The 24,505-nt window shown below is 35.1% G+C and overlaps 2 protein-coding genes and 7 non-coding genes across 9 annotated transcripts; 8 read left to right on the plus strand and 1 right to left on the minus strand.

Moving 5' to 3' along the window:
- Nucleotides 1–8,019: 8,019 nt before the first annotated feature.
- On the minus strand, nt 8,020–15,266 carry LOC108346953 (chloroplast processing peptidase). The gene is made up of 6 exons (XM_017586028.2): nt 14,750–15,266; nt 13,460–13,597; nt 13,045–13,131; nt 12,559–12,626; nt 11,180–12,464; nt 8,020–11,025 (listed from the first exon to the last, which is right to left on the minus strand). The coding sequence occupies exons 1-5, from the start codon at nt 15,170–15,172 to the stop codon at nt 12,320–12,322; spliced, it is 861 nt and encodes a 286-aa protein (XP_017441517.1). The 5' UTR covers nt 15,173–15,266; the 3' UTR covers nt 8,020–11,025; nt 11,180–12,319.
- Nucleotides 8,140–8,236, plus strand: LOC128195080 (small nucleolar RNA Z43). Its single transcript, XR_008246653.1, has one exon. It is a non-coding gene; the product is annotated as a small nucleolar RNA Z43 (small nucleolar RNA).
- Nucleotides 8,571–8,650, plus strand: LOC128195089 (small nucleolar RNA U83). The gene has a single exon (XR_008246662.1). It is a non-coding gene; the product is annotated as a small nucleolar RNA U83 (small nucleolar RNA).
- LOC128195076 (small nucleolar RNA snR60/Z15/Z230/Z193/J17) lies at nt 8,750–8,839 on the plus strand. Its single transcript, XR_008246649.1, has one exon. It is a non-coding gene; the product is annotated as a small nucleolar RNA snR60/Z15/Z230/Z193/J17 (small nucleolar RNA).
- Nucleotides 8,995–9,098, plus strand: LOC128195091 (small nucleolar RNA snoR99). Its single transcript, XR_008246664.1, has one exon. It is a non-coding gene; the product is annotated as a small nucleolar RNA snoR99 (small nucleolar RNA).
- LOC128195113 (small nucleolar RNA SNORD14) lies at nt 9,184–9,307 on the plus strand. Its single transcript, XR_008246686.1, has one exon. It is a non-coding gene; the product is annotated as a small nucleolar RNA SNORD14 (small nucleolar RNA).
- LOC128195112 (small nucleolar RNA SNORD14) lies at nt 9,417–9,540 on the plus strand. Its single transcript, XR_008246685.1, has one exon. It is a non-coding gene; the product is annotated as a small nucleolar RNA SNORD14 (small nucleolar RNA).
- LOC128195111 (small nucleolar RNA SNORD14) lies at nt 9,642–9,765 on the plus strand. Its single transcript, XR_008246684.1, has one exon. It is a non-coding gene; the product is annotated as a small nucleolar RNA SNORD14 (small nucleolar RNA).
- A 2,235-nt stretch (nt 15,267–17,501) lies between the features above and the next one.
- Nucleotides 17,502–19,404, plus strand: LOC108346951 (polyol transporter 5). Its single transcript, XM_017586026.2, has 2 exons — nt 17,502–17,680; nt 17,758–19,404. The coding sequence occupies exons 1-2, from the start codon at nt 17,578–17,580 to the stop codon at nt 19,116–19,118; spliced, it is 1,464 nt and encodes a 487-aa protein (XP_017441515.2). The 5' UTR covers nt 17,502–17,577; the 3' UTR covers nt 19,119–19,404.
- The last annotated feature ends 5,101 nt before the right edge of the window (nt 19,405–24,505 follow it).

Raw genomic sequence — 24,505 nt, forward strand, 5'->3', positions numbered from 1 at the left:
GAAAAATCTTCATTTTCTCAATGCAAAAAGTGGTAGAATGGAAATATGTTAGAATTTTCTTTTGCTTGATGTAATTTTTTTCTTTGATATTAAAATATGATGTGGATGTGTGACTTACCTAATATATATTTTTATTTTTATGCAAATCTAATTTTATCAAGTGATCAAATTTAGATTATAAGTTATAAGGCGTGATATGATGTGAAAATGGATTTGAAAATCTATTGTTTAGTATTACTATTATTATTATTTATATTTATTGATATATATATATATATATATATATATATATATATATATATATATATATATATATATATATAAACCCAACAAATATTATAATAAGTTATTTCAACTCATAATTATATATATGGAATTGATTCTCCCTCGACCCATAATTATTTATGTGTATATGGAATCGGTTCTCAGTTGCAAAACATATCATGTATGTCATATTTAACCTTACACCATACATTGTTAATGTAAATAATTGATTTTCATATTCTAAAATTGGTTTCCTCCACTCATGGAATCAGTTCTCATCCCATGAAATCGATTAGGTCATCCTAGAATTGATTCTCATCTCACACAAAGCACTCCAAATATCATTGGTAGTTTAGTATAATGTGTTTCGTGGATAGTATATCAATATGAATTTCTTTATTTGTGCAAGGATTTAAATCTCTATCGATCCAGCATTTCTTCTCTCATAAATATCCTCGAATCCAATGAAACAAACATGCACATATATGTGCATGTACATTTTATCTTAAATGTATGATATGAAATATCAATAATGTATGTTGCTTGTGTTGTGAATGATGAATGGTTGAGGACCAATGTTGTTGTGTGTTTTTGTATGACAAGCTAAATTGTATGGAATAATTTGATGAAAATATTGGATGGATTCATGATTGAAAAGTTATCTTGGGACTTGATGTATTAGATGGAATTCCAACGAGGAATATCCTTGTGAAATTGTGTTTTTTTAGTGTATGCATTATTGTGAGAATCCAAGGTTAGATGTTATCTTGACACTCTAATAGACTTATGTATAGTATAATTGATTATGTAGTGAGAGTAGTAGGAGGTCCTAATATAAGGGTTTTACCTTAACCCAAGATGCGAATGAGATTAACTTTGTGTGTGGTAGAGCGAAATTCATTGACAATGACTCTGCAAAATAGTAGAGGTCACCATAAGTTCAAAACCTCCTACAATTCGATATTAATGTTTGTATCCAAATAATTAAGTTTAGACAAGCCCTTTGATGATTTTTATATATTATGTGTTATTCTATGTGAAAATGGATGATGTATATTGTTGATCAAAGTATTATCTATGTGTTTTTTTACAAATTACACTATTTGTTGATGTATATACATCAAGTTTTAGTGTATTTCATACTTTTGCTATGTATTGAGAGTATTAAGGACATTATACAAATTTTTATTGTGGAAAAAGTTTTTATTTTGCAAAGACTATGATCATGCTAACTTGTATGTTTATGTATGTTGTTTTCTCATATATATTTAAAGGTTTACCCTAATACCTTAATGTATGATATCAAAAGATAGGAAATTTCTTTATTTTAGGATGTTATAATTTTTAGTATCATAAAAGTTCATCTTTAGAATGACCTAAAATTTATGGATAAATCGTGTGTGACGTGTTTAAGTGTTTAAGTTTTGATTATAAATATAGTTATCAAACTAGGAGTATTGAGAAATAAATAATCTTAATGGAGTGATGAGAGTGCACACTCATGACTACAACAAAGATGTTTTTCTCTCTTAGTTTTAAACATTTAGGGGAAGATAGTGGTAAAAAAAGGTAGTGATATAATGTTTATGTAAGAGAATGTGTTGTTACAGGTAGACCGATCGTATTGATTGTTGACATAAAAGATGGTCGATCGGTAGACATCTAGCATAATTAACCAATCTAAAAGTAGCTTAACACAAATAAGCTAAATGTACTATATAGGATCCGCCGACAAGAGACTGAACAAAGATGATCGATCAAAGACGTGAGGACAGTAGATCGGTCATCTGGACGAAAGTGTCAGTCGGCCTGGTAGGCACACTCAAGGGCATTAATGGGTAATTAATGTGAGTAATTATCGTATCATATGCATATATATTACATTTATGAATGATTGGCATGGTATATTTATACTGCATTAATGGACATTCAATGGGCTGGACAATTGCAAAGCCTATAAATGCAAGGTGAATGATAAGGTAAAGACGGCTTGATCTATCATAATAAAATATATATCTCTTTATGAAACATATTTATCTGACTTGAGCATCGGAATATCTTTTGCAGGTCGACAACTCGGAGAGGATTGAATGATCAAAAGAGAACAGAGCAAAGAAGGAAGACCTACTCTCGGACCAATTCAACCAAAACACTAAATAATGGAATTAAAACACGATTGAGTCGTAATTAGGCCGATGATAAGTAAAAACCCATTACAAATAGTATAAATAGAAGTTTTATGTACATTTTTAGTGGATTAAGACGATCAAAACATTCTTCACATCAGACTAATCAAGGACAAAAGTGACTCAAAGACCAAGACATAAAGGAGTTAAAAGTGCCCGACCAATATTGTAAGAACATTTTGGCGCTCACCATGGAGTTGAGCAAGTACTTTTTTTACTCCCATGGTAACCATAACAAACATGACGAAAAAAGTTAACTCGCAACATATCGACTTCTCGACCTCAACCTTTTTTACCTCAACCTTCTTGGCTAAAACTTGGCTTATCAATCTCGACATCTCGACCTCATCCTCTTGGTCTCGACCTTTTAGCCTCAACCTTTTCAACCTCATCCTCTTGGACTTAACCTATCAGCCTCAACTTCTTAATCTCGACTTCTCAATCTTGAGATATTGGTCTCATCTTCTTGGTCTCAATCTGTTAGTCCCGACCTCTCAGTCTCGACCTGTTGGCCTGTCGACCTCGACTTGTCAACCTCAACTTGTTAGCCCCGACTTTTCAACTTCAACCTTTTCGACCTTATCCTCTCAGCTTCAACCTATCCACCTCGACTTTTTAGTTTCAAACACTTTTTAGTTTCAAACTCTCAGTCGACTTCTCAACCTCGATCTTTCGCTCTTGACCTATTGGCCTTGACTTATCAATCTTGATCTGTTAGCCTTGATCTCTTAATCTCGATCTTTTTAACTTCATCCTTTTGGTTTTGACCTTTCAATCTCAACCTTCTCGACCTTTATCATCTTGATCGTGACATTTCAACCTTAATCTTTAAACCTTAATTCTCAATATTGACTTCTTGACCTCATCTGTAAGACCCGTATTTTGGATGGTAGGGGACATGGTGGGGACATGGTGGTCACCCACCTCTTTGACTATTGGGAGTGCATTATTGGAGGTGCAATTACGGGGAAGCTTAGCAAGGGAGGGAATTCATTTTTGGTGGGCATGTGAGAAAGAAAGAGAGAGAGAACAGCCAAGGGAGGAAACCTTCCTTCCTTCCTTCCATTTCCAGCCGTCCGAAGAGCACCCATGGAAACTGTACCAACTTCAGAAGGGCTGAGAGGTAGATCTGGGTTGGGCATCTGGTGAGGGTGGAGTTCTTCCAGCAAGATCGGAAGAGAAAGTGGAGAGCTGATGAATTTGCTAGGAGATCTAGAGCTGCATGTATAGGAGGAGATAGATCCCAAAGCTTGCAAGGAAGTCTTCAAGAGGTAAGGGGAGTTTGATTTATTTCATTAATTGTTGGTATAATCTGTATTTTGATGCAAATTTGGGAAGAAGGGGTTGAAAATGGGGTTTTCTGGGTTTCTCTGGAAAATGTGCGATTCTGCAGAATTCTGCAGAATGCGCGTTCGTCCAATTTTGATGAGTCAAAATTGGACGTTCGTCCCAACAGTGCTCGACCAATTAGTGGTCGGCCTAACGTTCGTCCAATTCTGGTGAAATTGGACGTTCGTCCAAATTGCTCAGTGGTGAACGTTCGGTTCTAAACGAACGTCCTTGTAGTGAGCGTTCGTCCTTGTAGTGAGCGTTCGTCCTTGTAGTGAGCGTTCGTCCTTGTAGTGAGCGTTCGTCCTTGGCGTAGTGAGCGTTCGTCCTTGGCGTAGTGAGCGTTCGTCCTTGGCGTAGTGAGCGTTCGTCCTTGGCGTAGTGAGCGTTCGTCCTTGGCGTAGTGAGCGTTCGTCCTTGGCGTAGTGAGCGTTCGTCCTTGGCGTAGTGAGCGTTCGTCCTTGGCGTAGTGAGCGTTCGTCCTTGGCGTAGTGAGCGTTCGTCCTTGGCGTAGTGAGCGTTCGTCCTTGGCGTAGTGAGCGTTCGTCCTTGGCGTAGTGAGCGTTCGTCCTTGGCGTAGTGAGCGTTCGTCCTTGGCGTTGTGAGCGTTCGTCCTTGGTATTGTGAGCGTTCGTCCTTGGCCTAGTGAGCGTTCGTCCTTGGCGTAGTGAGCGTTCGTCCTTGGCGTAGTGAGTGTTCGTCCTTGGCGTTGTGAGCGTTCGTCCTTGGTGTTGTGAGCGTTCGTCCTTGGTGTTGTGAGCGTTCGTCCTTGGTGTTGTGAGCGTTCGGCCTTGGTTTGTGAGCGTTCGGCCTGTGATGAAGATTGATTTCAGAACGTTCGTTCAGACAGCATCAGAGTTGGAAATAGCGTTCGGCAATAATGCATAATCCGTGGGTGTATTTTGAAGTAATTATTGAGAATTGTTGGTTATTTCCTTGATCCAATATTGGTTTAGTTATACATATTATTGAGAATATGTATGACTTCGTGATTGAGCACGTTTATTCTATTGGTTTAGTTATACATATTATTGGGAATATGTATGACTTCGTGATTGAGCACGTTTATTCTGTTAGAGGTGGTACATACACTATGTTATTTACTTGTAACTTTGTCTGTCTTTTGAGCATTTTTGCTAGTCTCACGCGTGAGACTGAGATTCGAGTGTCACCTTCTTCTGCGCGAGGAGGTGAATGTCTCGCCCAATGACTTCGGCTCGTGTTGAGTATAGTGCATCGTTACGCGTAGTATCGATGTTTTTACTCGTTAGTCCTTGAGGAGTCGGGGAGATAGGTCTGAAGTCGCGATGGATGACGGCTCGGGTCGCCTGTTATTGAGAGCAGGTTATGACGACGAATTACAAGTAAACGACATCAGTTTATGAAAGACTAGTGTGCAGTGTCATGTGAGTCGATTTATCATGGGAATTGTTATAGTATTTGTAGTGGGTTTATAGTGTGATAATTCTGGTTATTCATCTTGCATGTTGTGGCTGTGATTTCTAACCGTGATGGTCGTACGGATACGAGAGAGATGGTAGTGTAGATAAAGTTGGATTTGGAGTACTTCTGCGAAAGAGACGGGGAGTAAAACTTGTTGAGTCTATAGGTAGTAACGAGCGTTCTTATTAGTGACGTTCGGTCTTGGTGTTAATTATTTTCAGGTAGCGAGCGTTATTAGATAACAGTTGATCTTGATGTTAGTGGATATGAGGTAGCTAGCGTCCGATCTTAATTTGGTAACCTGAGGTTTAGTTTGATTACGTTCAGTCAATACTGAGGTGTTCAACAGAGTACTCTAGGCGTTTAACCCAGACTCAAGCGTTCCTTATTATAGTGTTCTGTCTAGTAGCGATGGTTCTCAGGGAATGATCTTTATTGGTGGTGTTGCTTTGAGGTTGTAATCATTTATAGGGAGTGACCGGCTTTGATAGTCGTTGAAGTATCGATCGATTGATAAATAGTGATTAGTCGTGATGATACATGATTCAGGAAATGATCATTCATAGGTAGTGCTCGGGTCGGATGATGCCTGTCTCGGGTAAAGATCATTAATAGTTAGTGGTTGTACGTAGGGAACATTCGGTCTCGATGAGGTTACTCTCAGATAGAATTAAATTCAGTAAAGTGATCAATTAAGTGTTCGTCCGAATGGTACTTAATCTGTGGTGTGCGAGATTTGATCTTTGAGCAATCGTTCGAATAATGTTCGAAATAATAGTAATTGTTTTAGTAGAGTACACTGTCTTAACGTGAAGTCTATGTACTTGATCTTAATTAGCGTTTGATCTTTTGGTATTCGACCTAATGGTATTCGGTATAATAGCGTTTGATGCTCAGTTTCTAGCTTAAGTGATCAATCTTAATGTTCGTGTAAACAGTATCCGATGTAATATAAGTTCGTTGTTTTATCGTTTGATTCAGTAATGTTATGATATCTGGGTATGTATTGAGGTTGAGGGTACTGTAGTAGGATGTTTGATCTGTGGTTGATTGTGGACATATTGAGGAGACTAAGAATGAAATCACAAGTGGGGCACCTTCCGTTGATTTGCTCATCAACGTATCATCCGGATGAGAGTTTATTGTGTATTAGGTTGATTATTAGGTACTTTGGAATGAGTGTCCAACAGGAATTGTGGTACATTGGTTTGAGGATGTCGGACTTAATTATTATATGATATTTGTATTGAAATAACTATGCATGTTTTATAAATGATGTGTTTCAGGTTAGCTCACCCTTACTTTGCTTGTTTGTGCATGTGAATGCGATGATCGTATAATGTGTGATGTTATACGGGAGCAGTTGAAGGATTGTCACGTAATCTTGTGCAAATGGAGGAAGAGATGGAAGATCGAATTAGAAGGATTCAAGGTTATCTTTGTTGTTGCGTTTGAGCTTAAGACTGATGTATAGATTTTAGTTTATGCTCGGGATGTTATGTATTATTACAACATTTAAGTTTTTGAAAAATTTATTTGTTTTAGGGTGATTTTTTTTTGGGATGTTACGTCATCCTTCCGATCTCAACATCTTTTTATGAAAATAAAAAATAATAAAATTATTACTATTGTTATTTTTATAATTATTATAATTATAAAATTAAATATAAATAATTTTTATGTAAATAAATTTTATTTGTTTTGTAAATATTTTTATAATTAAAATTTAATTTAAAAAGAGTCAAATAAAAAAATATTGTTAAAAGAAACTATTACTTAAAAAATTTGATAAAATAATTATTTTAATTTTAAAAAAATATTTAAATGATAAAATTGAAAAAAAAATATAAACAAAAAATTATATATATATATATATATATATATATATATTTAAATATTTGTGCCAGTTATTTCTTAATATTTTATTTTATTAAATGCTTAACGTTTTAATTTAAATTATCATGCAGTCTCTACTTCCTGGTGGCCATATACAAATAAGATGTGCCACAACATTTTTAATTATATCTCTTAGTAACTAATTAAGTTTTTCTTTTTAAATTATATCTTTACACCTGTAATAATATATAAACGATTCTCTAATAATTTGTGTTAAAATTATTTTTCTATAATAACATGTAAATAATTTTCTCCATTTTGTATATACAAATTATTATTATTTATTTACTATATAAATCTAATAATTTTGAAATAGATTAGATTTTTAGTATTTTTAATATTTAATTTTATATAACCAAACCTCTTATTTTAACGTGAATTTGTTATATATATATATATATATATATATATATATATATAATAACTAATAACCATATATAAAATATTGTACGTTTGATGTACATTTTATATTTTATCCTTTATAACATTTTTAAGTTATAATAAAAAGTTATTAATTTAAAAAATTAAATCATAAGTAACTGTTCATATTTTTTAAATAAAGTCAAATTATAAATATTTTGAATATATCATTATATATAATTAAAACTCTTGTGGTTAAATAATTTCATTATAATAATATATATATATATATATATATATATATATATATATATATACTAATTGACATTATTTAATAAAAATATAGATGCAGAAATGAAAAAATAAATTAATTTTTCATTTATTTTGACATCTTTGAGAAAATGTTTAGGTTATTATTTGGCGGCGCAGGTTAAGGAGAACGCATCATCCGCACATTCTAGAGACATCTACTCACCCAAAACCCTAGCCAGCAAATCTCCTTCCCCCCTTTATAAACACTCTCTACGCCCCTTCACTCTATGTTCCTCAAGAGGCTAGGGTTTCTTTAACACTCTCGATTCATGAGATTCCATTTTTTTAGTTTTTCATCTCTGTCTGTTACAATTGATTGTTGTAGTGTGTGTCGAAATCAGATCGAATTGGACTGTGATGATTCTGTGATAAGGTCTCGTTCGTCGTAATTGGCCTCATTGGCCTTGCCGACCATCCTGCTATATCACCACCCATATTCTGAGTCCCTTCTTTGTCCATTTATTTTTTCCCATTGAATTTTATTTGATTAATGTTTCTGTCTTTGTTTTATTTTTCAGCTCTTCTTCCATATTTGATATTGTGGTTAGTAGCAAGATTTGTACTCTTTGATAGGCCTATGATTAAATTATAAATAATAGACAAGCATATGTCTGAACTACTCCGTGTGGATCAAACTAATCTTCTCTATGAGGCCAACTATCAACGTTTTTTCTATAGATATTTTTCTTTATTGAGTGATTGTGTTTTTGTTTACCTTAGTTTAGGTGGTGATGTTGCAGTGAAATGTTAGTTTATGAATCCTAAATTCTCTGTTTTTATTGCCAATGATGAATGATTTAGTGAATAGTAATGGATGATATTCATGATTACGAAATCACTACTGCCTTCCTTCTGAGGCCCTTTTACTATAGTTTTCTTTTTTATTTGCATGTTTGTAATCTGTTACTGTCTTAACTTATTATTTTCCTTTTATTGAGTTTGTGTTATTAATATGTTGGAAGGGTCATATGATGATCATAAGCATAGTTCAGATGATTTATCTGTGATTATATTTAGTTTTAGTCTTTCGCTCCTATCTGATGACCCTTTTATTCATTATGCTTTAAATCTTAATTTTTAGGTTTTAGATTGGTCTATGTTTTTACTACTACTCTTGTCTGATTTGGTTTTGTCATCTTTTATTTAAATTTTGTTACCTTGAATTTACGGGACTTTACGTCTGCCCCTTTAGCAGTGATTCCGAGTGCTTTAGGGATGAACATGTCCCTAACATTCAATTCATCCATCCTTTTCACTTTGTCAGCTCTTTTTTCTGTTTCTTGCTGATCATTATAGGGTGGAAAATCTAATTTGTCACTGTAGAACTCATTTACTGTAATTGTCAATTTTTAATCAATGTATGCTATCCTGTTGCAATTATAGCCATACTATTTGTCTGTGATGATACCAAACAAGGCTTGTTTCTCTAAACATTCGCAGTGGCCGCCTAAGAGCTTTCGCCTTCGCCAGGCTTGAGAGCTAGTGCTGTATTTATCCTTCCTTGGATGTCTGAGACCTCACAGCTGTTGCTTTGATGATTATTCTTTTGTAATTACTATTATCTGTTATGATTAAATATTGATTTGTTGAGTTCCATAAACTTAGTTGTTCTGTAAATTTCTGTTCATTCGATGATGACAAATCCTAAGGCTTGTTTCTCTAAACATTCGCAGTGGCCGCCTAAGAGCTTTCGCCTTCGCCGGGCTTGAGAGCTTGTGCTGTTTTTATCCTTCCTTGGATGTCTGAGAATATATGTTTTTTGATTCAGCTGTTTTATATAGTTTTTTTTTACATTTTATTTTTTGAAATTGTAATTTTCAGTGTAGATTGTTTTTTGTTTGTGCTTCAAAAACTCGATGATGACATATTCTAAGGCTTGTTTCTCTAAACATTCGCAGTGGCCGCCTAAGAGCTTTCGCCTTCGCCAGGCTAGAGAGCTAATGCTGCTTTTATCCTTCCTTGGATGTCTGAGAGTTAAATTTGTACTGCCGTTTATTTTTTTTTTTCTTTCTGGTTTTCAGTTCATCTATCTACGAACAGATAAACAAATGTCTATAACTAGTCTCTTTAAATTGTACTGAAAATTGTGTGGAATAGTAGTTAAATGTATTATTCAGCATTAAGTGAATATGACATGAACGTGTGATAGGATGATCGGCAATGATGACAAATTCTAAGGCTTGTTTCTCTAAACATTCGCAGTGGCCGCCAAAGAGTTTTCGCCTTCGCCAGGCTTGAGAACTACTGCAGACTCTCGGGAGACCTACTTTATGTAATTCATAGATTGCTATGTGATATTCGTTTATAAGCATGAAATGTGAATCTCCAAGCATTTACGTAAATAAATAATCTGACTCTAATTTCTGATTCTCAATATGTAGTTATGATCTAAAAGCCTCTAAGGTTGTGAAATCGAAGACTCCCAATTTGCAAGTCTACTAAGAAACAATGTATTATTTTACATGAGCAGAAATCTAAAGCCGGATGTCAAATTTAAATTTTAAGACAAAATTCAAATTAACTACAGAATTTGTTAATACTATTGAGTGTGAGAAAGTAGTGTAATATATTCATTACGGCTTTGATTTAAATTTTGTAATAAAATTAAATTCTTTTTAAACCGTGTAATATATTCATTATCAATATGTGTGGCTTTGCAAATTGTATCGTTTATGTAATTAAAGAAATACGAGTGTGCCATCATACTGTTCCAAGTATTTTTACTTTTCTTCCCTTTTCCCGGTTTTAGTTTAATATCACCACTTACGCTGTGATTATAATATAGGTCGACGATTTGTTTGCAAATTTAGAAATCTTAGATAAGGATTGTAATTATGTTCTATGGTTTGTTTTGATTTTTGCTAGCCTTGTGGGAGGATGTGGAACTTCTTAGGTGGCTTATTGTGGTTTTTTGTTGGGCGAGATTAAAGTAGGATACATTTTAATCCTCCTCCTATGCTATTAAGTGGTTTTGGTTTTAGTTAGTTCTTTTTTTAAAGTAGGATATATTTTAATTCTCCTCCTTAATTAAATTTTAATTTTAATCTTCTAAAATTAACATAGTTACAAACTAGCTGATATGACGGTAGACTGACAATTTTTTTTCTTGAAGTGTTTCTCATCTTTTCTCCTTCTCTCTCTTGTCTCTTCCTTTCATCTCAGATTATATTTCCTAACTGAGATGCGTTTCCTAGCTCAACTTAGAGGCAACTCTTTCATGCTGTGGAAAATATTCCTGTAACCATCAAACAAAAAGTCAGCAAATAAATACAGACATTTACATGTAAAAAACAAACCATCATATTTTTTTACAAACATAATTTATAACATTAGCCATCATTCACAAATTGTTTTAAAACTATTAAACCAGAAAGAAAGATTGCAATTACCTCCATCTTTTTGACAAGCTCTTTTAATGATGGGGAAGATACAGTTATGTGGTGAGCTTTAGGGCTAATGAAGCCTTCCTCCACAGCTTTGTCAATGAAAGACAACAAGGAATTGTAGTATCCATCTACATTCAACAACCCTACCTTCCAAAACCATGATCATCTTTGTTAAGAAATTACCTTTTCATTAACAAAAACAGTTCTTCAACTTAATACATTGTAAATCTTTAAACATTAAAAAGGGTCCTTACTGGTTTATCAGATAATTAGCCATAGCAACAATCAAACTCGATTTCCCAGTTCCAGGGGACCCGAAAGCCCTCTTTTCGACGCCTTCCCAACACTCTTATATAAATCCTTCCTCTCTACAAACCTATCCAAACCCCTAATTATCATCTCCTTCAATTTCCAATCCATCGTCATAGTCACAAACCTCGAAGAACTGCACCGCGACGTTCGATTTGCTACGTTAGGACATAAGCCTCTACCAAAACGACACACTGTTGAAGGCCAGACATTAGCGGTGAGTGCAGTGGCTGTGGTGAGGGACATGGCGGGGAATTTGAGGAAGTGGCGCGGGTGGCTGAGGGGATCGTTGGTGGCTGAGGGGCGGTGGGAACATCTCAAGGACAACGAGGGGTGGGGGCGTTGCGCCATTTGGGGGTTGAGCTCCATGGTGGGGGAATGGGGTTGGGTTGGTGGAAGGGGAGAAAATCTGACACGAGTGGTATCAGAAAAAAAATTATGTGACACTACACCGTTAGCCAGCTCAGCTGGTTTTTAATAGTGTTAGTTTTAAAGGACCTAAAATGTACCTTACTTTGAAAAAGAGACTAAAAACAAATTCGTTTGATAGTTTAAAGACTAAAAACATATTTAACCCCAGGTTTAATGATATATTAGAAACAACCTTGGATATTTTATTTGAATATTACAAAAATCGATCACTAACTAAAAATGAAAAGTAAATACATAGAAAGCTTGGTTGTTAAGTTTGAAATAAATTGTTTTACACCTACATAAATTATGAGGATATAAATGTCTTTTCAACTTAATAACGTCCTATTTCTTTTCTAAGATTGAGACTAACAATACAAAAATTGGTATTACATAATCCACGGCAATGGATGGCAAGTGTGGTCATTGAGAAGGTAGAGCAGTCTCTGCACCCTCCTGCGTGGTTTCAACACTGCAGCTATCCTTAGAAATTGTGCCAGCAATTCTATTTGGTGGCCAATACCGAAATACTGATCTCCCTATGATGTTCTTGGATGGCAGGGGACCCCTAACAAAATCACATTCCATTCACAATATAATTATCAAACATGGAATAGTAAAGATAATGAATGCATCTCAGCATACTTAAAAAACATCATTACCACACATGGGAATCATAGCTGTTATTGCGATTGTCTCCCATCACAAACACGTAATTTTCTGGTACACGCTGCAAAACCAAACAAATTATTATCAATATTCATCTAAACACAAATGGCCATCTGATACAATCAATCCATTAATTATTATTTCTCTAATTGGATGGTAATAATAGTAAGTGGAATGAACAGCCTTTAAATCATATAAAAAAACCATCGAATGACCTTTTTGTTTTCAGTATAACACATTTTCTTGACGTTTGAATACACAAACTAGAAAAACCCAAGTATAAACATCAATGCTTTTGCTCTTATTTTAAACTTGAGTTACACTTAAACAGTTGTACAATGCATTACATTTTTGGTAGTTAATTATGTCCTTTCATTCATTCCAATGGAGAACCTGGCATAGAACTACCATGTCGTTCATTTGGGATCAATAGAGGAAGGGAAAACAACAGAACCAAAATATTAAAAGATATAACTTACTGTGGGTTTCATCTCATATGCAGGTGGTTCAAGAATGTAGTCTTCATTCCTCTCAACCCCATTAACTACAAGATGCCCTTTACGGACCTGCAAATAATTCAATTGCTCACATTTCAGACTAAGCTGCAGAATCGAGCACCCCAAGAATCTGTCTTACATTATAAATGACTACTAAATGCTATTCAAGCCGACTTTTAAGTTCCAATTACATGTAACAGTCAGTAGCCACCATCTAACAAACCATACTCCTGAACAAATAGAAAAGAATAAACTTCCCTATAAACCAGAAAGCAAGCGATTGGAAAAGTGAAGCTATGGACAAACAAAAGATAACAGGACTATGAATGTAACATCGTCAAAAGATAATACCATCACAAAATATTAGAGTATCAATGCTCTTCTCAAAAGATCTTACCTCCACAATATCACCTTCCTTTGCAACCACACGCTTTATAAAAACATCGTCATCACTATATCCAACTTCTTGGAGCACAGGAGGGCTTTTGAATATCACTATGTCACTTGCACATGGTTTTCTAAAATAGTAAGAAACCTGAAAACATAATTTACAATTGAGATGCATCATAACAGAAGGTAAGTCCAGTTGAACGTTGATGTCAAAATCAATTTAAAGAGCATAGCTAAATGTTACATGACTTGCTCCACAAGTATCCAAGTCTACGGGTGCATATATATTTTGTGAAATAGTTAAATTCAACATAAACATTTCTCATCAGAACAAATATGTACAAGTACAAGAGTTAAAAAAAAACAAACTATTATCTGCAAATTTCTAAGTCCGTAAATAATCTGTTTTAGCAAAACAAAGAGAAAGTAGGAATTTACCAATTAAGTACAAAAGTCTATAGTAATCGCCATAACCTTGTATATGTCTAACAACAAGAAATTTTTAGGTTCATTCCTCACAGTTGAAAATTCTACAAAAAATTTCAGAGAATCAACATTTCAATTGCCGACACCCACAAAGATAAGACACTCCAGCATTTCATGAAAAAAATCAGTTAATGGTTTGAAAAGTAGTGTCTTAAAAAAAATGCAAAAACTTCCACTCATATGTTTACAGTACCTTACAGACACCCCACACATTATAGAAAAGCACCAAATTCTTATCATATTTTAACAAATAGCTGAAGTTGTCAAATGAAGATGAATCTAACCTACAGCTCTTGACATACAGACACTATAAATCATAGTAGAAAGTCAGATCAGAGGATGATATGACAATCTATAACAAGGGAAAAGCCATATCCACACATACACAAGATGTTGTCTGGACTATTTTTTCCTTTTCTTTTTCGTAGTTAATTTCAACATTGAGCGAGTCTCATCGTGTTTCAACTTAATCGTCTCTTCTAAAGTCAAAAGAGTACAATTTCAGAGGATAAAATGCCCTCGCATTCGTCGTTTAAAAAATTAAATTTGAGTTTGAAATAAAGATCAATTACACGTTTGACAAACTTTGAGTTTAATAACACTTTCAAGTTTAAAGAAATGATTTTTTAAACATTAATGATTAGTACACTTTGAATCCAAAGAGCATTCTCCTTGCTGTTAAAAGTGCCAAATCCGAGGTGAATATCGTCCAAGGTTCAGTTCTAATAGAAAATATACAGCTAATAACAAGTTCATGAACAGTTGAACAACACCCTCTTGAAATTAGAAGGTAAAGGAACAATAAGGCTACCTTTTCAGCAACAATTCTATCGCCAACATCAAATGTAGGGTACATTGACAGCGAGGGAATGTACCTAGGCTCCGCCACGAACGTGCGAAACGCAAGCGAAATTGCGATAGCAGCAAGTACCGTTTTGGCGTCATCAGTAGTGAAATTCAACCACTCCGGCAAAGGCCCTTCTTTTTTCTCCGAGTCCCGGTCCCCCCCACCGTCTCCACCCCCATCTCCGCCGCCGCCGTCGTCGGTCTTGACGACCGCTTTGATGTCCTCGCCGGGATCTCTGAAAGCTCTGCATAAGAAATTACGGCGAGAGAGTGGTGCAAAAGATTGCGTGGAATTGAAAGGGAAATAGATGAAATTGGAGAGGCGGGGATGAGTGAAGTTAGGGTTTTGAAGCGATGGGAGTGAGGGAAAGACGGAGAGAGAAGTCATGTTCTATGGTTGGTTGGTTGGTTGTAGTTGGAGTTTGAGATACCAACATCACCGTACAAAGGTAACCAAAACTAAAACTTCAATTTTTTTCCAATCATCATGAGACCCTTGATTTGACTTATAAAAGTTGACTAATAAGAATTAAATTAGAAGTGGATTAATTTGATTTAATACGAATCACTTTAATCTGGTTCACTTTACAGTAAGTTTGAAATTTTATACTCACTTCAAATTGTTGAGACAGGAGCAATGACTCATTAATCTTAAAAAATATAAAAAGAATTGTACATTCTAAATAACTTTAAATTAGAAATGATAATTTTAATATTTTGTAACTAATATTAACCCAATTCAAATATTAAATACATAATTAAAATAAATATATTGAAATAAATTAACTGTTTAAAATATTTTAACTCATTTTCAACAAAAAATCACTTTCTTCGGTTAAATCCGACTTAATCTATAATCAACAACCGGTTCATATATTCTATCATTATGGTACCTCCACTTGTGGTAATGTCTTTTTTTATATTAGAGATGAAAAATATAATTTTGTCAATGTTTATGTTATAAAATATACATTTTTATTTTAAAATATGATGAAATGTCTTTATAGTGAAAAGAAGAAGAAAGTGTAGAAACAGAGAAGGAAGAGGTTTTGCTCTAACTTGCGAATATGCAGTTCTTCTTCCTTCATCTTCACTCTCAAAAGCACCTCTTTATCTTCTTCATCATACGCTTAAGCAACAAGGATACTGCTTTCAAGGGTGGATTGGTTTATTGCTAGAGGGAAAAAGGAAGAGCAATAAAGAAATCCAAGAACAAGGACACCATTTAAGTAAAATATTCAATTAGTTGTCGAAAGATTGTTATTGTTCATCTACAATTACTCGAGCTTGATGACATTCATTCACTAACCAAAATAACCAGCTTCTATTGGATGCAGTACCATTTCAAATGGTAGCATATTTGTAAAAGTTTTACCAACAAGTAACTTATGCTTGCTCTTAATATATCATAAAATAAACTTATTTATTGAAAAAAATGTGAAAATTTATTTATTTTTTCTTTTATTTGTTTTTCTTCTTTTCCACAAATCGAGATTTGGCTGTGTCCTCTCCTCCACAAATATTATGAAGCGAAAACAGATACCGATGGATTCCTATCCTGTCATTCAATGAAAGGGAAGTTTCCTGCTTGTTCATTAATGCTTCAGATCTATTTATTTAATATTATTTTGAATACTATTAATATTTTTTGACAGTATATTAGTCACATAAATTCTTAAATGTAATTATTGACGACTTTGTCTTTTTTATTTTTTAATTGATTTTTTGTTTAAAATTTATTTAATAAAGTCTACAAGTTAGTTTTCAATTAAAAAATATTTCAAATATCAGTTTCGAGTTAATGAATTAGTTTATTGATTTAGAACATTAATGGTGAAACTAACCTATATTTTTTAATAAGCTATTTTATCTAAACCAATTTATTAAATGTAAATTAATTAAGTTTAATTTTTCACCTTTTTATAAATTTAAACCATTATTATATTAATTTTATTTTCATACAATTTTTATTATGCGTAATTTTCCCATACAATCGTAATCTTGAATTTTTTCAACTTAAATTGCATAAAAAGATTAAAAATAATTGAATAAATTCTAAAAATAGTAAGTAATTAATAGTCCATATAAAATTAAAATGGAACAAAAATATTTAATTTAATAATTATAAAAAAACTTATTGGAATACCCTAGTAAACACTTGTGCTGGTAAATTCTTTCAGAGTCCTCGTTTGTTTATGATTCTTTTTGGATTAGCATGTATTAGTATTAGTGAATTATAGACTCCTTTGTATTAAGTATATTTAATGGCGCATTCAATCTAATAATGACTATGTATGTCTAAGTACTAGCTAGATATTAAGACTAACAAACAAATTTGAAAAATACCTAACAACAATACAAGGCTGTTTTTTTTACGTAATGCAGAAAAAAAAATAGTGTTAAATTGTTAAATAAAACTTTAGAATATATTTCAGATGTAAAAAAAGATAAGTTGAAATATAAATAAATTCCAAACAACTTAATTTTATTTAATAATATTAATTTTTTAAAATATTATACACAAACAATATATATTTATGATATAAAAACAAGACAGAGGAAATTAAAATATTATGTGTATGTTATATGAAAGCGATTGTGTGTGCATTAATAACTGTGTTAACTTGGTGTGATTTAAAAGAAAAAGACGGAAAGTGATTGATTAGATATGTTTTGGAGTGGAAAAGAGGGTGATTTGGAGGATAGTATATGTGGTCTTGGTTTTTATCTGCTCGTCTTTCTCTTGCCCGTGTTCATGCTGTTTCTGCTCTCATTCTCACTAACAGACAAGTAATGGAGAACGGCGACGCCAAACAAACCTCGCCCACTCGCCTCAACACTTACACACTTCTCTCCGCCCTTCTCGCTTCCGCCACCTCCGTTCTCCTCGGCTACGGTGGGTCACTCAATCGCTCAATCTCTTTTTTCCCTCATTTATTTTACTCATCAGAACCTCTGATTGAATATACGCAGATATTGGGGTTATGAGTGGCGCCGCCTTGCTGATAAGAGAAAACCTAAAAATATCGGCGGTGCAAGAGGAAGTGCTGGTGGGCACACTCAACGTCTTTTCTCTAATCGGATCACTTGCCTCGGGAAAAACCTCGGATTACATCGGAAGACGCTACACAATCGTCTTAGCCTCATTCACGTTCCTGGTGGGCGCAATCTTGATGGGCCTGGGACCTTCCTTCGCATTCATCTTATGCGGTCGAATGGTGGCAGGCATCGGCGTGGGTTACGCCCTCATGATTGCCCCTCTCTACACCGCCGAGCTCTCTCCGGAAATGACACGTGGCTTCCTCACCTCTCTCCCCGAAGTGTTCATCACCCTAGGGATCCTCCTCGGCTACATCGTAAACTACTTCCTCTCTTCCCTCCCTGAACACATTTCATGGAGACTCATGCTCGGCCTCGCAGCTCTGCCCGCAATCGCAATCGCTTTAGGCGTCATGGTCATGCCCGAATCCCCTCGATGGCTTGTTATGAAAGGAAGAATCCCCCACGCCAAACGCGTTCTTCTCAGAATCTCAACTACTCCCGAGGAAGCGGAATTGAAGCTTCACCAGATAACCAAAGCTGCAGAACCAGGCCCCGAAAATTGGCGTGGCCAGGGCGTTTGGAAAGACCTTTTATTACGGCCCACTCGGCCCATCAGGCGGATGCTGGTTACTGCCATAGGGATTAACTTTTTCATGCAGGCCTCCGGAAACGACGCCGTTATATACTACTGCCCGGAGGTATTCAAAGCTGCGGGGATTCATAGCAAGAAGCAGCTTTTTGGGGTTAACGTCATCATGGGAATTGCTAAGAGTTCCTTCGTTTTGCTTTCCGCCTTCTACTTGGACAAGTTTGGAAGGAGGCCTCTTTTGCTGTTGGGCACCACTGGGATGGCTGTGTCGCTGTCCGCGTTGGGCCTGGGCTCCACAATTCTCCAACACTCCAGTTCGAAGCCTCTTTGGGCCGTTGTGGTCAGCATTGTGGCGGTGTGCGCTGATGTTTCTTTTTTCTCTATTGGGCTTGGGCCCATCACTTGGGTGTACTCGTCAGAGATATTTCCTTCCAGGCTCAGGGCCCAAGGGTCGAGCCTTGCGATTTCGGTGAACCGGTTGGTGAGTGGGGTGGTGTCCATGACTTTCTTGTCTATTTCGGGGAAAATAACGTTTGGAGGGACGTTTTTTGTGCTGGCGGGGATTATGGTGTTGGCTACGGGTTTCTTTTATGTGTTTATGCCGGAGACCAAGGGAAAAACGTTAGAAGAAATGGAAACTCTTTTTGAGGATACTAATACTGACAGGAACAAAGTAAAGGAGACGGAGATGGGTGTTGCTTAGAGGAGAGGTTGTTGGTAAATTCAGGTATCTGTCGTGTTAGCTTGTTTACTTTATCCTCTGTTGTAGTTGCATAATAATATGTATATATATGTAACGTCACATTTCAGAATTTATTTAAACAAATTCTAAACACCATCACTTATAACTACCTTAGAATTGTTTGCCAAAATTTGCTTAATAGTAGTCAAATTATTGCGACAGTAAGAGGCTTGGAGGGAAGCCACATTTACCAATTTGTCCTTATTGCTTCCTAAGCTACACAATAGCTAGTAGCTTTTATCATAAAGTTATATTATTCGTACCATAAAAATATACGGTATTTAATGATATTTTTTTTTTATTTAAGATTGAACAAGTTATTTGTTTTAGGTACAAAAACTTCAATACTGGCACAAGAGTGTTAGATATTTATTTGTGCAGGTTTTGTTTACCACGCCAATAAAATTCTTAGTCTTATTTTATAACAGAAAATGTGACTGTCCAAAATTTAAGGAAACTAAATTTGTCTAAAATTTTGTTAAATTTGTTGAAGGAGGCTATTGATTGAGTACATGTACATCCCCTACAATGCTAGATAGAAGGAACGAATAATCGCCATGAGTGTTAGTAGACATGGAAGTTTGACCAGCCTACAGGGCTTGATGGGTAATAGTAAAAAAAAAATCATTGAACCAAAAAAGTTTAGATGACAAAAACTTTATAAGGTCAAAATATTGGGAAGATTTCATGGATATTTTTAAATAGCCAATCTTCTTTAGAAACGATTTTAAAAAAAAAAATACTTAAAAAAAGAATTTTTATATACATAAAAATAGTACATAATTGCTCTAATATTTGACCACCCACAACATAGTCTAATATAAATTGGTAACATCGATATTATGATATTCATTTCAGCAAACATAAGTTAGGACGGGTTCATCTACGTAAGACTTGCGACTTAATAATATGGATGGTGCACCCAGCATAACTGTAGGTTTTGTCCTCGAGGATTTATCCATATAAATTATACAAAAAATTCTTTATAGTTTTTTAATTTCAAAGTTCAATATCTTAGCTAAACAATTATTTGATGCAAGTATAACAATTAAAAGAAAAAATTAAAGATTAGTTATTTATTATCTTTTTCAAGTACATACAAAAACATATTATTAAAAAATATATATAATATTAATAAAATAATAAATAAAAATATTTAGTCATATTTGAAACGTGCAAGTAATGGATTGTACGAAGTGAAATACAATTATATGTAATAGTAAAATGAAATAAAATGAATGCATGTCATTTAAATGGTCAATTCCAATATCTGACCGGTGCAAGTAATGTTGATTGTACAAAGTGAACCTCTGCAGATTGAAGCATTTGTAAGTTATGAGATGAGTGTATAATATATATTTTAGAGAAAGAGAGAAGTTAAAGCGTAGAGTGAGTGAGTCACGGGTGGTGAATCGTTCATAAAATGGGGTACTCTGATCTCACATCACACCACACGTACCCACAAAACTTAGGGGTTTAATCTTTGTCATAGGCCAAACACCGTACTAGCTCTCTCTATGCAATTACTCCAAATGCACATGTTTTGCCTTTTGCTTCTCTTTCCCATTGCTTCAATTCAAAACTTTAAACACTTTCCGGTGACTTTTCTCTCGGTATTATCTGTGTCCAATGCTATTGTCTGACTCTGCAAGAATGCCCTGTTTGATGCAAACTTAACGTTAAGGATTTGAAATTCCAACCTAATCTCCTGTACAAATATCCTATGCTTGCACCAATCTAACTGCTACATCTGGTATTTAAGTCAATATAAAGGACAAGTTCAAGAAATTGTATAAAAAGAAGAAAGAAAAAAAGGAAGAAAACTACGTGAGGACCATACGTCATGATCCAAATGTCAAACTACAACACCTCCCCATGCTTTCATTGACAAGCCATAAGCTAACAAAAAATGGGGTTCAGACCCTTTATATAATCATCATAAGCAGAGGAATAGTGTGGCAAGAAATCCATGTAATCGTAATGGTATCTCCTTGTCATTAACTTCATGTGAATTTCAAAAGCTGACTGTAACTATCCCATATTGTCTGTTACCCCTTGGTGGGGCTTTTCGACTAGTAAAGCGTAACACCTTCTCGTTTCCACTGTCCTTATGTATTTGGAACCTTCCAAGACTTTCAGATGCTCTTCATATCTCACACACACACACACACACAAAAGTCCTTCACCCCATCATTCCAAACACATTTTTAGTGCTAAATGTTTAGCGTATTTCACCATGCTTCCTTCCTAATTACAGAAATCATTTAATAATTTCAAACTGTCATGTTTGGATTCATGATTTTTTACCAGGTTTTAACGTACACTTAGAGATAGTTGACAGTAAAAAACTAATAATGACAATTGATTTCTTTTTTGTGTTTTGAATTTATTAGTTGCATTAGCACACACTTACCTATCATATGTGAAGGTTGGGTGAAACTGTAACGATACTTTTTAACCCGTAAGGTGTTTGTAAAATTGCTTCTGAAGTGAAAAATCACATTTAACCTAAAACAACATAAAATACTTCTGTGTTTGTTCTATCTAGAATGTAAAGAAATTATGTAAATGTGTGTTCGAAATAAGCATTTGGTATATAATAATCCCAGCAAGTCTGATGTATTAGACAGATTCTAGGAAATTGGAATTAGGGAGTAATAATTTGTGAGTGGGAAAGAGAGAAGTTGTTGATGTGGCAAAGAGTTGAAACCTCAAAGTTGTCTTATAACTACCGGACGAGTGGAGAAAGACGCGAACATGTTGACAAAAATGGTTAATAAGATCCATCAAGAAGGGAACATCGAAAAGATGACAATACTACCTTTGTCTTCCACTCCCATATCTCACATATCGAAAATCAAATTCCCAATATTCTCTTTCTTTATCTTTCTCTCTCCACTATCAAGTTTTGAAGCTTTCTAAATTCAGAGAACTGAGAAATATAAACAAAAATATACACTAGGAGAGCCCCCACCGCCTTACACTCATTTTCAAAATCCAATAAAAAATAATTATTGAAAAGAAGAAGGGTCAAAATCCAACCGCGAAAACATACATGATTGGTTTCTACTCTGTAGTAAATATTTTATTGAACCCACTTTCTTGGTTTAGGGTTAATGTACTTACTGGTTACAGCTATGGAAATATGCAGATATGTCGCAAATGGAAACTGCATTTTTGATTCAAATCATTTGGTGTAGACTCATTCTTCAAGAACTAACTGGTTCAATATATCAGTTGAATGCTATAAATATAGGTACTAGGTTTTACTGGTTAATGCTCAGTTAGAAAGAGCTCTTCTACCACTTCCTTCTGTTATATATGAATTCTATAAGCAATTTCTGAAGGTGTCTCCTCAGCTAGCACAGTAAAATCAAATTAATCAATCCAGATTTTAAGAACTTTTTAATCTGCTGTGAATTATTCTAATTTTGTCATCAATGTTAAGTTTAACAGTCACGTGTGTGTATAAACGTATGAAATAAAGTTGTTTTTTCATAAAAGAAAGGTAGTTTTATATTACAGAAAGGAAGTTTAGGTAAAGATTCTTAAAGTGTTATGGAAAAGGCTATGGTAAGGTAGGACTTGGTTATTATTTTAATTTGTGTTATTGTGTATTACTAGGAGATGCCAGCAGCTTTCGTTTTCTACTATTTGAATTTCAAACATTAAGCGCCATTAAATATGAAGTAGTATAATAGTATAATTAACTGTGGTCCCCTATCATCACTATATATCCCACACCAAACATATCCTGCACTTCTCAGATTGTTTTTTAGCTCAATTGGTATAATTAGTCAATTACCATTATAATAACAATAATAATAATATTTAATAATATTAATAACAAGAATAATAATAATAAAAGATCTTTAAAAGTTTCAAACAAAGATTTTCTTAAATGGTTGTGGATAAGACAAATTAAGCACAACAATCAGTGAGAACTGTAAGGACCGTGCTTTTAAAATAAAAAGTGGTGGGGGAGGTGTGAGGACTGCACGTTCTCAGTGGGGGGTGGCATTCATCATGCTTGGAAGCACCAGCCGCCCCAATATCAGAAGTGGATTTTTATTTTATTTGCAAATGGGGAGCAGCACTCAGAGGCCCCTTTCTTTCATTCTGCACCGTCCAAGAGCACCATTTCTTCCTTCTTAAAGGTAAAAGCCACGGATTCAAAGGGGTTTTTGGGGAGTTCTGCAGAGGGGGAGAGTTGCTGGAAAAATCTGGAAGAGAGTAAGTTTGCTGCAGATTTGGGAGAAGTGAGGCAGAGGTCGTCCGGCGTTGCAGCTGCAAGCTTGAGGAAGGTAGATTCAAGTGAAGTGTTGGGTGCTACATCCAGAGGTGAGGCAGAGATCGTCCAGAGCTTTACTGAATTCAAGAATTGCTAGGAGGTCTTCAAGAGGTAAGGGGAGTTGGATTTTTTTTGGATGTTGATAGTGGTTGCATGAGTAGGATGCTGGAAAATTGTGGTTGTATGTATGGTTGGACTGAAATTGAGGTGTTGATTCATGTATGAAATCTTGTATGTTTTGGAATTGAAGGAAATTGGAATTTCATAGCTTTTTAGTCTTTTGGAGAGGAAGTGAGGTAGTGATTTTGAGTACTTGGGGTCTAGAGTGTTATTGAGCATTTGGAACAGTTTCACCCACTGTATTGTGACTTGTTAGAGCCATCAAATTGATCAAAATAGGTGTAAAGTGTTAGAATTGGAGTTTGAGTATCTAAGTTGTGAAAATTGGTGTTCTATGGTTGAATTTGAGTATGAATCCCTTAAGAATTGAATAAGGAACGTTTATAATCAATTAGGTAAGTTCAATCTAGTATAAAACATGAATTAAGGGTGTTAGAAGTTAATTAAAAAGGGTTGAAAATGGTAAAACGAGGTTCTGGCCTCAAATCTGCAGAATTCTGCATTCTGCAGAATTCTCGCCCGGGCGCCCCTGTCGCGCCCAGGCGCCACTGGCACTGGAAATGCCGCGCCCAGCATGTAGCGCCCGAGCGCGAGATGCTGCGGAGCGCGTTCGTCCGAGCCAAGTTGGACGTTCGTCCAAATAGTGAGCGTTCGTCCTTAAGTTGTTGAGCGTTCGTCCGAATAATTGGGGTTCGTCCGAATAGTTGGCGTTCGTCCTAATAGTTAAGCGTTCGTCCGAATAGTTGAGCGTTCGGCCTTAAGTTTCTGTGAGCGTTCGTCCTTCACTTCAACTTGTGAGCGAGCGTTCGCCCTGGAGTGTTCGTCCGCGAGCGTTCGTCCACGTTCGTCTTGGAGTGTTCGTCCGCGAGCGTTCGTCCACGTTCGTCTTGGAGTGTTCGTCCGCGAGCGTTCGTCCACGGTCGTCCACGTTCGTCCG

Source organism: Vigna angularis, chromosome 1 (assembly GCF_016808095.1).
Source record: "Vigna angularis cultivar LongXiaoDou No.4 chromosome 1, ASM1680809v1, whole genome shotgun sequence".
Classification (NCBI taxonomy): Eukaryota; Viridiplantae; Streptophyta; class Magnoliopsida; order Fabales; family Fabaceae; genus Vigna; species Vigna angularis.